The following is an 11,910-nucleotide window of genomic DNA, read 5'->3' as shown; positions in this document are numbered from 1 at the left end:
CCAGGATCATGCCCTGGGCCAAAGGCAGGCACGAAACCGCTGAGCCACCCAGGGATTCCCTGTGTTGTGAATTTTAAATCTCAGTCATTAATCAGGGGAACATGAAAATAACTGTCTCTATTGTTTTATAATTGAACTCATTTTGGCTCTTAAACCCTCAAATACAGTTCTTCCATTTGAAAGTGAGCCCTTTTTTGTTTATATTTTTAATTTATTTTTCAAAAACACTTTATTTTTATTTTTTAAAAAACATTTTATTTATTTATGAAAGAGAGAGAGAGAGAATCCCAGGCAGTCTCCATGCTCAGCACGGAGCCTGACTTGGGGCTTGATCTCCGGACCCTGAGATCATGACCTGAGCTGAAACCAAGAGTTGATCGCTCAACTGACTGAGCCACCCAGGTACCCAGCCCCTTCTTTTCATACTCAGCCCCTCTTGGGTTACTAACAACTGGATCCTACTTCCTTTTTCTCTGGGATTAATTTACAAAGTGCCTCACCATGAGGAGACGTATTGGTGACTATGCTCTCCCTGGTCCTCCAGGTCACCATCTCCTTGTGCTGGTATGGGCTATCATGTCTGACTTCTGCTTCTCTCAAGATCCATGAAATCTGTCAGTGCTTTGTCCCCAGGCATGGGCTTTTACAGGCCCATCGTTTTGTCCAGAGCTGATTCTGATGGCCTCTTGGGCCATGAGGGTGTGGTTGCTCTTCTGCATCATGCAGGGAGCACTCTCTGAGGCTGTCCCCAGGCCTGTCTGCTAAGTCCCTTGTTAAGGCTATTTTTTGCACTCTTTCTGATGTCATGCTGCCATCTCTAAGGGACTTGTATTCTCCTCATGCCCTGAAAAGTGAAGAATAAGTCCTCTGCTTTTAGGCCGTCACACCTCCTGGGGCTTTTCCTTTCCACCCTGCTCTGGAGGTGCAGGATGCTGGGCATGTCTCAGGGACCCCTTGAGTGTCAGCCATAGCCACTTCCTGCAGTTCTCCCCTCTCACCAGCTGGTTCCTTCTTGACTCCTGTTGAATGAAAGCTTCTCTTCCATCCTCAGGAACTCATCTCCATGCTTGCCTCACCCCAGGCTCTGTCTCGTCATTTTCCCAGCCAAGTTAAAATTTTTTTTAAAAAGGGTTTTATTTATTTATTCATGAGAAACACAGAGAGAGGCAGAGACATAGGCAGAGGGAGAAGCAGGCTCCCCGTGGGGAGTCCAATATGAACCCCGGGATCATGATCTGAGCCAAAGACAGATGCTCAACCACTAAGCCACCAAGGCTCCCCAAGTTTTTAAAACATTTAAAAAACTTTTCTGTCAGGGATTTTGATCTTACAATTGAAATAATGGTTTCCAAGACAAGAGTCTGCTATAGATTTACAAAAATCCACTTAAATGTTCAAATGCAGAGGCTAAGGATTTGTGTACAGCATCCTTTCTGCAAGAGCACGTTGTATAGAAAGTATCCCCCCGGAGCTTGAATGGTGGAGATGTGGGGGAAATGGATTGGAAATGTCTGTAGTTCAATGCCAAAGTGTGCTCTAGTCCTCTCCTGAGATTGGTAGGATTATGGGTGATTTCCTCTTCTTTTTGATATGCAGTTTCTGAATTTTCTATAATAAACAGGTATTTCTTTCATAATAAGACATATAGTAAACAAAAGTTCTTTTGTAAATAAAGGGACATTTCCAGGCACTGCAATCTTTAAAGTTAAAGGTTTATTTAATTTTGTTGTTGTTGTTTTTGTTGTATATTTTGATTTTTTTGGTACCCTAACCACCTCATCTCATCACAGTGAATGGGCTCTTTGGGAGAGGGGAGGGTGAGAGGCAGGGGCTGTGCCAGAAGCAGTTATCAGAGGGAGAGGCAATGGGGGTGCCTACTTTTCTCCTAAGGAGGAGAGTGATATTGCTGCCTGGTCCAGCCATGGGTTCAGGGACATTTTAAATGACTGTCTTTTTTCCTTTTATTATGAAGCAATAGGTTTTATTAGTATTGTTACAGGCATTGGATTACACAGGAACTAATTTTTAGTGTGTGCCCCAACTGAATTTTGAAGAGATAAGCTATAGCAGAAATGGAATCACGTGGAATTTCAACCAAAACTTGGAAGCTCGCCTTATAAAAAGATAAAAAGAAAACCCTTTTTTACACCTTAAAGTGATAGCTTATACGCAGCAGAACATTTCAGATGTGAAAGTTTGTCCAATCATCTCCTGACCCTGCTTGAGCCCTGCTGTGTCTGTTCTTGACACGTCAGGCATGTCCTGATTTTTTTAAAGAAAAGTTTGCCTTCATATATCTATCTTCTACGGTACTTCATGGTCCCATTTTTTATTCTCCTGAATTTAAGTTTTATGAAAGTATTAGCAAAATAACTGTAAAAGCTAGTGTCTTATGCACATGGAGATGAAAGTGAGTCAAGCCAGGGAACGGCCATGTGGCTGATGAGTTCCCTGGACCCAGCCCTGGGGGGTTACAGGAGCTGGGCTGGCTCCAGTTGGGTGTGATTTCTGGCCGGAAGTTATCAGGCCGGAAGTCCCCTCTTGCGGATCTCCTCCAGAGGGTGCTGCCTTGGCTGCACCTCACAAGGAAGTAGCTCTGGTTTGGGCTGTGGTTAGAGATAGGAGGGGTGAGAATAATAACAGGAATGAGGTTACAACCTCTGGGCTTGTGGCCCATCAGCTTGAAGGAGGTGGGAAAGGTGACCGTGGGAGTGAAGGCTTCTTCCCAGTGTGGGCAGAGGGCAAGGGAGCTTGAGGAGGAGACTTGTCATGTGAAAGAGCCCAAGAACCCCAGAAACCACCGTATTTGATCCCCACTTTGCTGCTGAGGAGAATGAGAGCCAGAGAGGGGGCAACATTATCTTGGCTGGGGACCCATGGTCAGTTGATGACAGAGTTGGAACCAGAGCCCGGGCCTTCTGGGCCAATCCATTGCTTTTCCTGTTTCAACAGGGATGGAAGGCCCAGATCTTCTGGTGCTGGAAGCCCTAGGAGCTGGGGAAAGGAGACTGCCTTGGTCTCCTGGGCAGCTCCCCAGCCCCTGGGTTCCCCTAGCTGTCATCAGGGTAGAGGGAAAGCGTTAATTTGGTCCCTGTGGGATAGGTCTGAGGGCGGACACTTTCCCCCTGACTGCCTCCCACAGGGGCTTGCAATTCTAGGGAGATTCAGGAACAGGCCTGGGATTTCCCACTCAGGTAGAAGAGTTGGACCTGGGGCCTGAGCTCCAGGGGGGCACGGGGTTCATTGTTTTATTCACAGCTGTTAATAGACCTTGCACCTAAAACGTGGCCATTCCATAGGTACCCACTACATTTTAAAAAAATGAGTGAACAGGATGAATGTGACCACCATGTTAGGAGATGGCTCTGAGCAAGTGGTGAAGTAGGCCAAGTTTGCTTTCAGGGATTCTTCTGGCCCACAATTGCTATGTCTGTTCCTCTCAGGGTTGTTTCCCTGCCCCGAGGCCCCTGGTCACAGAGGCTGCATCTGACTACTGCTCCATCCTAAGGTACTATTTCTGACTTAGACAATGACAGCCAGGAAGAGAGAAATGTGTCTCAGGAAGGAGTCAGATGATGTTGGGGTTCCTGGCTTCCAAGGGGACAGCATCATTGTGCAGCAAAGTCTGGTCTCCCCTGAACTTCAGGACAGGTTGGCCTGGGTACATCAAATCCTGAAGATCAGCTGCAGAACCCCCTGAGGCTGGGGGCAGGGCAAGGGAGGTGGGAGCTGGGCCTAGCACAGGGGTGGGGAGGGTGGGGGTGGCGGGATTCTGAGGAGAGGGAGTGAGAGAGGCCATTCTTGAGATGGTGCTGTCAGGATCCCTCAGGAGCTTTGAGTTGTGGCCTATGGGGGAAGATAGGATAGCTAGCAGCAGTGATGATCTCTTCTTGCTTGGGGAACATAGGGCCCCCTGTCCTGATTGGTGCAGGACCCATCCAACCTCTTATTCCCCTCAACTGGGAGCCTAGACTCACCTGGCATGGCTTTGAGTCCTTGTCAGAAGTGAGGAATGTGGATACACTGGAGAGGACTGAACGTGGTCTTACACGCCCCCAGGGCCTGCCATAAGGACAGCATTAGGGCCTGAGGCCTCACACCCTGTTCCCCATTCCCAGCTCAGAGGGCAGACGGGAAGCTCCTGCTGGAAGGGGCCGCTTTCATCTCACCTGCCACCTGATGGGTACTCTTGGTGTGACCTTGTAGACCTCTTGAGGCACTCCTGAGCCATGGGCCTTCTAGGTTCAGAGCCCAAGGAGTAGGAGGCTCACTCCAGAACACCCACTTTGCAGCACATGCTGCTCAATGAACAAGCCCCATTCCATAATGAGCATCAAACCACACTCCTTAAAACTGCCCCCTCCTTTCCTTTATGTCTCCTTGATCATTCTTTTGTGGCTTTTCCCTGACCCACGTTAAGTAGAATCGGAGGACTCTTGCCATCCTGGGCCTGCACCCCTGGGGTTGCCCTGGACCAGAGGAGCAGGGCCTCCGATGATCATGCACCAGAGAGAGTGGGGGCTTGGGGAACTGAGGAAAGTCCTAGCACTGCTATGGGGGGGAGAGTACCTGGCAGGTGGTGTGGGCATCCCTGCCCCCGGATGCTAGGGTCTGCAGCCGAGGCATGTGCTGCTCCACAAACTGCTCGCACTGAGGAAGGAGAAAGACCACGTGAGGTGGCACCGGCTGCTGCAGGACTCTGCCACCTACCCACCCCGGCCCCTCCCCAGCGCCCCCTCCTGACCCCGGGGAGGTCCAGCCCTCGCCCCCACGGAGCAGCTCTGGCTGTGAATCAGCTGGCAGAGGCTGAAGTGGAGGGTTTCTGTTGGGAAAGCCAGAGATAACAGAGATGGAGGGTATTGGAACTCAGGTGCACGGGCCAAATCTTAGCCTCCACCTTCTCATTCCCCTCAAATTTCAGTTCTAGAAATCTTAAAGCTCATCTGGCCTTGGTAACCTGATGTGGCAGTCACTGGGGAGCCCTAAATGTCATTGAGCTGGGGAGTACCATGCAGAAAGCTGCCTCCTGGGCAGGGTATCAGTGGCTTGCTTTAGGACTTTGTGGAGGGAATTCACTGTAGGGCCCCTGAGTCCTGGGACCTTAGGACCTTCAAGCCTAGCCCTGTCCATGGGTGGATTTGTCCCCCGGAGTGACACTGAGAAGAGGGATGGGGCAAAGACAGGATGGGGACCCTGGAGAGAAGGCCAGGTGCTCCCTAGTTCCAGTGGGCCTGGTGTTATTTGTGTCCTCATAGATAACTGGGCTTTATTTTTTGGTTGCGAGGGAGACCTGAAGTTCCTCTGGAGCCCGTGCTCTTGTCCAAAGGTGACCCCTGACCTTAGCAGGTTTCACCCTGTGTTATTGTTCCATGTTTTTTGGTTCATGTCCTGTCTGTTTGAGTTCCCCATGGGCAGGGGTCAGACCACTCTGTGTGTCTCTGACCTGGAAGACTTTCCTGGGCTCCACCCTCCACTCTGGGCAGGCCCAGTGTCCCAGGTTCCCCATGTGCCTGCCCAGGTTCACCTTCTGTCTGTCCAGCCAGGAGCTGAGGCAGGCCTGGCGTATTGTCTGTGGCGTGGCCTGCTCACTGTGGTTCCCTGCCTGGGTGGTTACAAACATGCAGAGCTGGCACTTGGACTCTTGGGGTGACCATTCACTGGGCAGAGATGCCAGAGCTGTGAGGAATAGAGAGAAAACTGTCAAGGCTTCCCCCGCAGAGGTATCCAGTTCTTGTCTGTCCAAACTGGTGCAGTGCAGGAGGACAGGAGAGGGAGAGGGCAGTGCAAGGCCAGGGGGAGGGGCAGATGAGAGTGGGTAGTGGAGGGGGGCTGGTGCGGGAGGCTCACCTGGCCCAGTGCTGTCCTCGTGGGAGCACCGGAGGACGAGGCCGCAGACCAGCTGGGGCAGCATGCGGCCCAGCAGCGCGTCCAGCAGCAGGACAGTGTAGCGCTCAGCCAGACACTGGCAGATGCCGCCCACCACCAGGGGTACGACGTGGCACACTTGGCCCACAGTCACAGCCAGCACACCCTGGGGACGGGGGCATGGAGAGAGGGCAGAGTGGGACCTTCCCTGGCAAGATCTACTGTGTGCCCGGCACCGGCAGGCGTTTGTAGTTTTGTCCTGTTCCCTTCTGGGAGGGAGAATGATTATGCTGTTTAGAGATGAGGACATTGGGCATCAGAGAGTCCGAGGGGCCTGGCCAGTCACTAAGTGAGTGCAGGAGCCAGGCTGCCATCCCAACTCTAAGTCCGAAGGCTCTGGAATTGCCGAAAGGAGCATAGCCAGACCACAAAGATGAGCATCACCAAGGCCACATAGTGGCCTGGGGCAGAGGTGGAACTGGACCTGTGTCTTCTCCCTGCAGACCTAGGGCTTGCCACATTTCCCTGCAGGTGGGTTGGCTTTCATCTGTGGCTCCTGGAGCCAACATGTCCCTGGTTTCAGGAGCCTTTGAGGGAAGTGAGAAGTTTCCCCAGGCTACCCTGATTCCACACTCAACCTCCGAGCTGAAGGACAAGGACAGAGGCAGAGGTGGCAAGCACTCTTGCTCACTCCCTCACTCATCCAACCCACACGTGTAAAGCACCTGCATGCCATAGGCTGGCCTTGGCTCCAGCCCTGCTTGTGGCCCCGCTGTCCCCCAGTGCTGGGAAGGTGACGGTGGGAGTAGGACATGGTGAACCGTCTGTCTCTGGGGCACATTACTTTCCAAATGGGTACATCCCCCAAATGCTTGCACCTGCTTGTGTCAGAACCCATACTCAGCGTCACCTGCCCGCTTCAATGACAGGGGAGTGGTCCCTGCTCTGTCCAAGGCCCGCCTGCCTACTCGTGCACTGGAACACTGCCGCCACCCTCTCAAGTACTCTTCCCTGCATTATCCTCTCTCCCCACCTCACTGCTTCTCCCATCTGCTGACCAGTCTCATCGGCACACAAACATGCTAAGATGGCTTCTGTCATTAAAAGCCTCCCTTGTTGGCATGACCTCAGGGTCCTGGGATCGAGCCCCTGCATCAGGCTCCCTGCTCAGCGGGGAGTCTGCTTCTCCCTCTGTCACTCCTGCTCATGCTCTCTCTCGCTCTGCTCTCTCTCAAACAAACAAACAAACAAACAAACAAACAAACAAACAAAATCTTAAATGAATAGAAGCCAGTGTTTCCTAACTTGGCTTAGACATTTCTGCATGGCCAGGCAGTGTTTGCCCTTCGGTCCCCTGTTCTGACCACTCTGCCCTGGCCAGCCTGCCGCGGCCACTCTGACTCTCCATTCCTTAGGCTTGCCATGCCCCATCTTGATCATGGTCCTTTGTCCACCAGGGCGTCATCCTCTGAGTTACCCCCACTCCCCAGAGGCTCTCCTTGACCAACCAGCTCAACCCTCTTACTGGCTGTTTTAATTCTCTGCTCTGAACTTATCAGTGAAAAAACGCTCTCCCCCCACAATACCAACTCCAGAAAGTGAGGACATTGTCTGCTGCTATGAGCTCTCAGTGCTGGGTGGCCTGCAAGGGACTGGGTGGCATCTGAGAGGCTGGGTGGCCTCCCCAGATGGAAGGGCTGATGGGGCAGGGCCTCCCCACATTGTATCCCATGTCAAGGCAGGGCAGCCTTGGGCTCAGGGGAGTCTGGGGCGATGGTCACTACAGGTCTGAAAGACTCCCAAGTTTGGTGCAGGCAGGGGTGGGGAATCCATCTGCAGAAATTCTCCTTTTGACAAACTAAAGCACCTTTCCTAAAGAGACAACTGGGATTCTGTGCCATCCGATGATGAGCTGCCGGTGGACAAGACCCAAGTCTTGTTCATCTTTGTTCTTTGAGCCTGGCACGATGCCTGGCATTTAATAGTGAGGGCTTTATGATGGTTGAATAAACTCTAGGCCTGGCACCCATGGGGCCTGAGCCTGAGCTCCAGGGTCCCTTGTGTGGGGGCAATGCACAGATGGCTTCCTTCCTATTTTGGGCAGCCAGTTGGCCCCTGACAGAGGTTTGAGGAAGGGGAGGGGAGGGTGGAACTGTGGAAGTCCCTGCTGAGCTCCATTATTCCTGGATGTCTCACCTTGGGAATCATAGCTTGGATCCGCTTGATCAGAGTCCTGCAGAGCCAGCAGTACGGGAGGGGGATGGGCAACTGCTGCTCAGAGAGATCCTGGGGGAGAGAATCACCCCTTAGGTGAGGCCAGGCTGAGCACTGGGAGAAGGCATCCTCCAGGCTCTGCCTCCCCTGCCTCCTCTTCTCCTTTACCCCTCCTGCCTTAGGCCCTGCTTAGAGCTTCTTATTTCCTTTCTGGGTCTGCCCTTTCTGGGGTAGGTGCCTATGGGTCTTGGCAGTGGCCTGAGCTGTCTTGGAGTCCCACCTCTCTCGGGTATGAGGGGCTAGCGGGGCGGGGGAACTCTGTCACCTGTGTATGAGGTCCAGTCACCTGGAGGACTCCAGGCAGCTCAGGGAGGATCAGCTTGTCCAGCAGTGGATCTGACAGCTCTGACTCTTGCTCTGGCTCTGGAAGCCCAGGCTTGCACAGGCCCAGGTGCTTACAGATGATCTTTGGGTTCTAGGGCACAATGCAGGGTGAGGGGGTGGTCAGGATGTGAGAGGGAACCCATTCCTGCCTAGCCTGGTTCAAAGGCTTGCCCTAAAGCCACCGGCTCTGGGCCTGGAATGGGGGGCAACAGGCTAGATGGGGGCTGTGAACTGGGGTTCTGTGGTGAGGGTGGGGGCAGCCAAAAGGCAGAGGTGGGGCCCCGTGGGGTCTTTGGGCAGGTGTCTGGGAATGTGTGTGAATGAGCACAGGCTTGTATGTCTGTGAGAATGGATGAGAGCAAGCATGGGTATGAGGGTGTGGGATGGTGTAGGTTCTTCATGAGACTGAGTGTGTGGTATGAGTATGTGAATGAGCGTATGCGATGTGAAGGGTGTGGGGGTGTGTGGCAGGTGTTTTGTAAGCCCATGTGTGGGCCGTCTCTGCACAGCTGAGCAGGTAGGGCTGTGGGGCACCTGGCTGTGGGCCACTGTGTTTCCTGGACTGGTCACAGGTAGGGGTGTGTGTGTGTGTGTGTGTGTGTGTGTGTGTGGGGCTGTGTGTGGGGGTAACTCTGGTGTGGGTGGACATGGGGGCTGTGCAGGGAGGCAGCTTGGAGGCGAGGTTGCTGGGGCCTCACAATCTGGCTTTGGAAGTAGTCAACCACCACTGGGAAGTAGGTGCCAAGCATGTGATGGCACTGGGGCGTGAGCAGCTTCAAGGGGAGAACGTCACACTCATGCTCCAGGAACTTCCGCACCATGTCCTAGGAGACAGTGAGGAGACAATGAGGTTGTAGAAGGGACAGTCAGGCTGGCCTCTCTGAGGTCTATCTCGCCTGAGTCCCTGGATGCATGGCTACCACCAGACAGACTGGCCACCCTCTCCCAGGGCACCAGAGTTCAGAGAACGCCAAGGAGTGAAGTAGTAGGCTATAGGGAGGATCCTCCCCGTTGGGAGAGACCATCTCTGGCTGTGTTGCTGAGCTCATTCCCAGGATCCTCTTCTAGCTGGGAGGTTCCTGGAGTCTCCAGGGAAATCCAGGCCTCACTCTTGGCCTGGAGATGGTCTCTTTATGGGGCTAACCTCTGTGCCCTGTTCTGTCCCGCACCTCCTGGCCCTCAAACTTCATCCATTATCTGGGCATTACCTGGAAGAGGGCCTCCTTGGTCATCTTGGTGAGGATGCGGACGATGTCCTGACATTCCTGGCAGAGGTCATCCTGGGGAGGGGGTCCGAAGGTGGGGCACTTGAGTGGGATGGGGGGTGTGCTCCCAGCTCTAGTGTGTGAGGCTGATAGAGTGCTCCAAGGCACAGGCAACTGCCTCCATCCCACCCCATCCCATCCATGTCATCTTATCCTAGCCCATCCCATCCCAAACCATCCAACCCATCCAACCCATCCCATCCCATCCCATCCCATCCCATCCTCTCTTATCATCCATCACATCCCATTCCCTAAAGGGGGCTTATTCCGTCAGGATTGCCCAACACCCTCTATACCAGACCTTCAGTCCCAGTGCATCCACGGGTGGTACTCACAGCTCTTGCATTGCCCCAGACTTCCTGTAGGCAGTGACCCAGGGCTCTGCACTGCAGTGCTTGCTCCAGGCTTTGGCACCAGAATGCGGGGCCCCGGGCACAAGCCAGGGATGGGGCACTCCAGTCAGCTGCAGTTTGGGGCAGAGCATCCTTGGAACTTTAGCCACTCCTGGCACTCTGACTTCACGCAAACCCCAACTCTAATTTTACGAGGAGCACCTGCCCTTAAACGTGTGGGAGTCAGAGGCAGCAGGGTTCCACATGCACTAGTGCCTGGGAGCTGTGTGGCCTTAGACAAGCCCAGTAGCGTCTCTGTGCCTCAGCTTCCTCATCTTGAAATGAGGATATTGTACAAAGTAGGGATAATGGTTGGCTCAGAGCCAGAGCCCAGGAAACCTGGAGATGGACGGGAAGTCTCCTCCACACCTGGACCCAGGTGAGAGGGAGGTGAGGAGAGGCTGGGGAGACTCACCAGCACCCAGGCCACACAGTGTGGGGAGCAGCAGCAACCACAGCAGCAGGTGTGACTCGGCCATGTCACCTCCACAGCCTGGATACCTTGCTTGGGTGGGGACCCTTATACCTTATACCTGGTGTGTGGGGGCAGGGTGTATGGGAGGCCCAGGGACCTCAGTGTTTGCCTTTGTCCTGGAGAGCCCTCCAGGCACTTTGATCCCTACCTCTTCTGAGCAGTGACGCTCTCCCAGCCCACCCACCATCTCCTGCCTGCTGCCTGGTTCCTGCTGCCTCTCTCTTCCTGCTGTCAGTCCCATGGGCATGGTCTCCCGGCGGCCTGTAAGCAGGGGGCTTTGGAGTGTCCACATCTGACCCCATGTCTCTGGGCTGTGGGGGTGGAAAGAGAGGCAGCTCAGGGTAGCCAGAATGAGCCCCCTCCCCTGCCTCCCCAGCCCCTAAGCCTCCTCCACTCTTGAGCAATGCACTTAAGAGCTTCCTGGCCTGCTCTTGACCCAGGGCAAGCCCTGGAGGGGCAATCCCGGGATACTCCTGGACCCCCTACCTGCCACCCTCTCCTTCCCCTTTCCCCAGAGAACTCTTCTGATTCTATGGACACGTGATTGTCATTCCTCAGAGGAACCTTTCCATGAAACCAACCAACCAACCAACCAACCAACCAACCAGCCCCACAAGTGCGCAAGAGTCTGGGACAAGACTGTGGGGACACGATTTCCAGAGTGGCTCCTGAGTAGCCCAGACCAGCCATGTTGCTTGTGGCACCTCAGCACCCCATCCAGGGTAGGGGAGGGCACAGGTGGAGGTTTAGGAGAAAGAATGTGTCCTTGGCAGGGGTAGAGGCTGCAGGGTGGGGTCCCACTGGGAGGGCACACCTGGGGACAAGCTCACACTCACCAAGGGGCAGACGCTTCTCTACTGTGCAAGGAGTAGAGCCTTAGCTCCTTGTCACCACCTGGGGATCAGTGTATCTGCTGACTGAGTGGAGGCTGCCAGCATCTGTGCTCCAGGAAGCTCCCCTGATACTCATGGCGATGGCAGGGCGGGAGTTAGTGCCCCTGCACACAGGCGGGTCTGGTGACACGCTGGAGGGCACCCAGCAATTCGTGTAGTCTGTTGGCTCAAGAGCTTGTCAGTATGAGAAAGTCAGTTGCCATGAGGGGAGCCTGTGTCAATGTGGGAGGAAAGCCTAGGAGCAGGGCGACTGGGTCCGATCAGGAAGCTGGAACTGGAATGTGCTAAAGGTTTACTAAGTGTGCAACAACTGAGCCGGCTGGATGCCCCTGGTTTGGATACAGACAGCGATGAGGGAGCAGCAGAGCAGGGTCTGTGGACGGCTGGCCCCTGGGTACACTGGTCAAGGTAGCCTCACAGCT

General features: G+C 54.1%; 1 protein-coding gene across 1 annotated transcript; it reads right to left on the bottom strand.

Annotated features, from left to right (window-relative positions):
• Positions 1-1,732: 1,732 nt before the first annotated feature.
• On the bottom strand, positions 1,733-10,599 carry SFTPB (surfactant protein B). The gene is made up of 11 exons (XM_055327069.1): positions 10,536-10,599; positions 10,064-10,191; positions 9,672-9,743; positions 9,162-9,287; positions 8,405-8,554; positions 8,062-8,151; positions 5,848-6,031; positions 5,525-5,676; positions 4,570-4,650; positions 3,978-4,062; positions 1,733-3,846 (listed from the first exon to the last, which is right to left on the bottom strand). The coding sequence occupies exons 1-10, from the start codon at positions 10,597-10,599 to the stop codon at positions 4,000-4,002; spliced, it is 1,110 nt and encodes a 369-aa protein (XP_055183044.1). The 3' UTR covers positions 1,733-3,846; positions 3,978-3,999.
• Positions 10,600-11,910: the final 1,311 nt, after the last annotated feature.

This window comes from Nyctereutes procyonoides, unplaced genomic scaffold (assembly GCF_905146905.1).
Source record: "Nyctereutes procyonoides isolate TBG_1078 unplaced genomic scaffold, NYPRO_anot_genome, whole genome shotgun sequence".
NCBI classification, from domain to species: Eukaryota; Metazoa; Chordata; class Mammalia; order Carnivora; family Canidae; genus Nyctereutes; species Nyctereutes procyonoides.
Note: the sequence above shows the minus strand (reverse complement) of the source record. Positions and strands in the feature narration are given on the sequence as shown.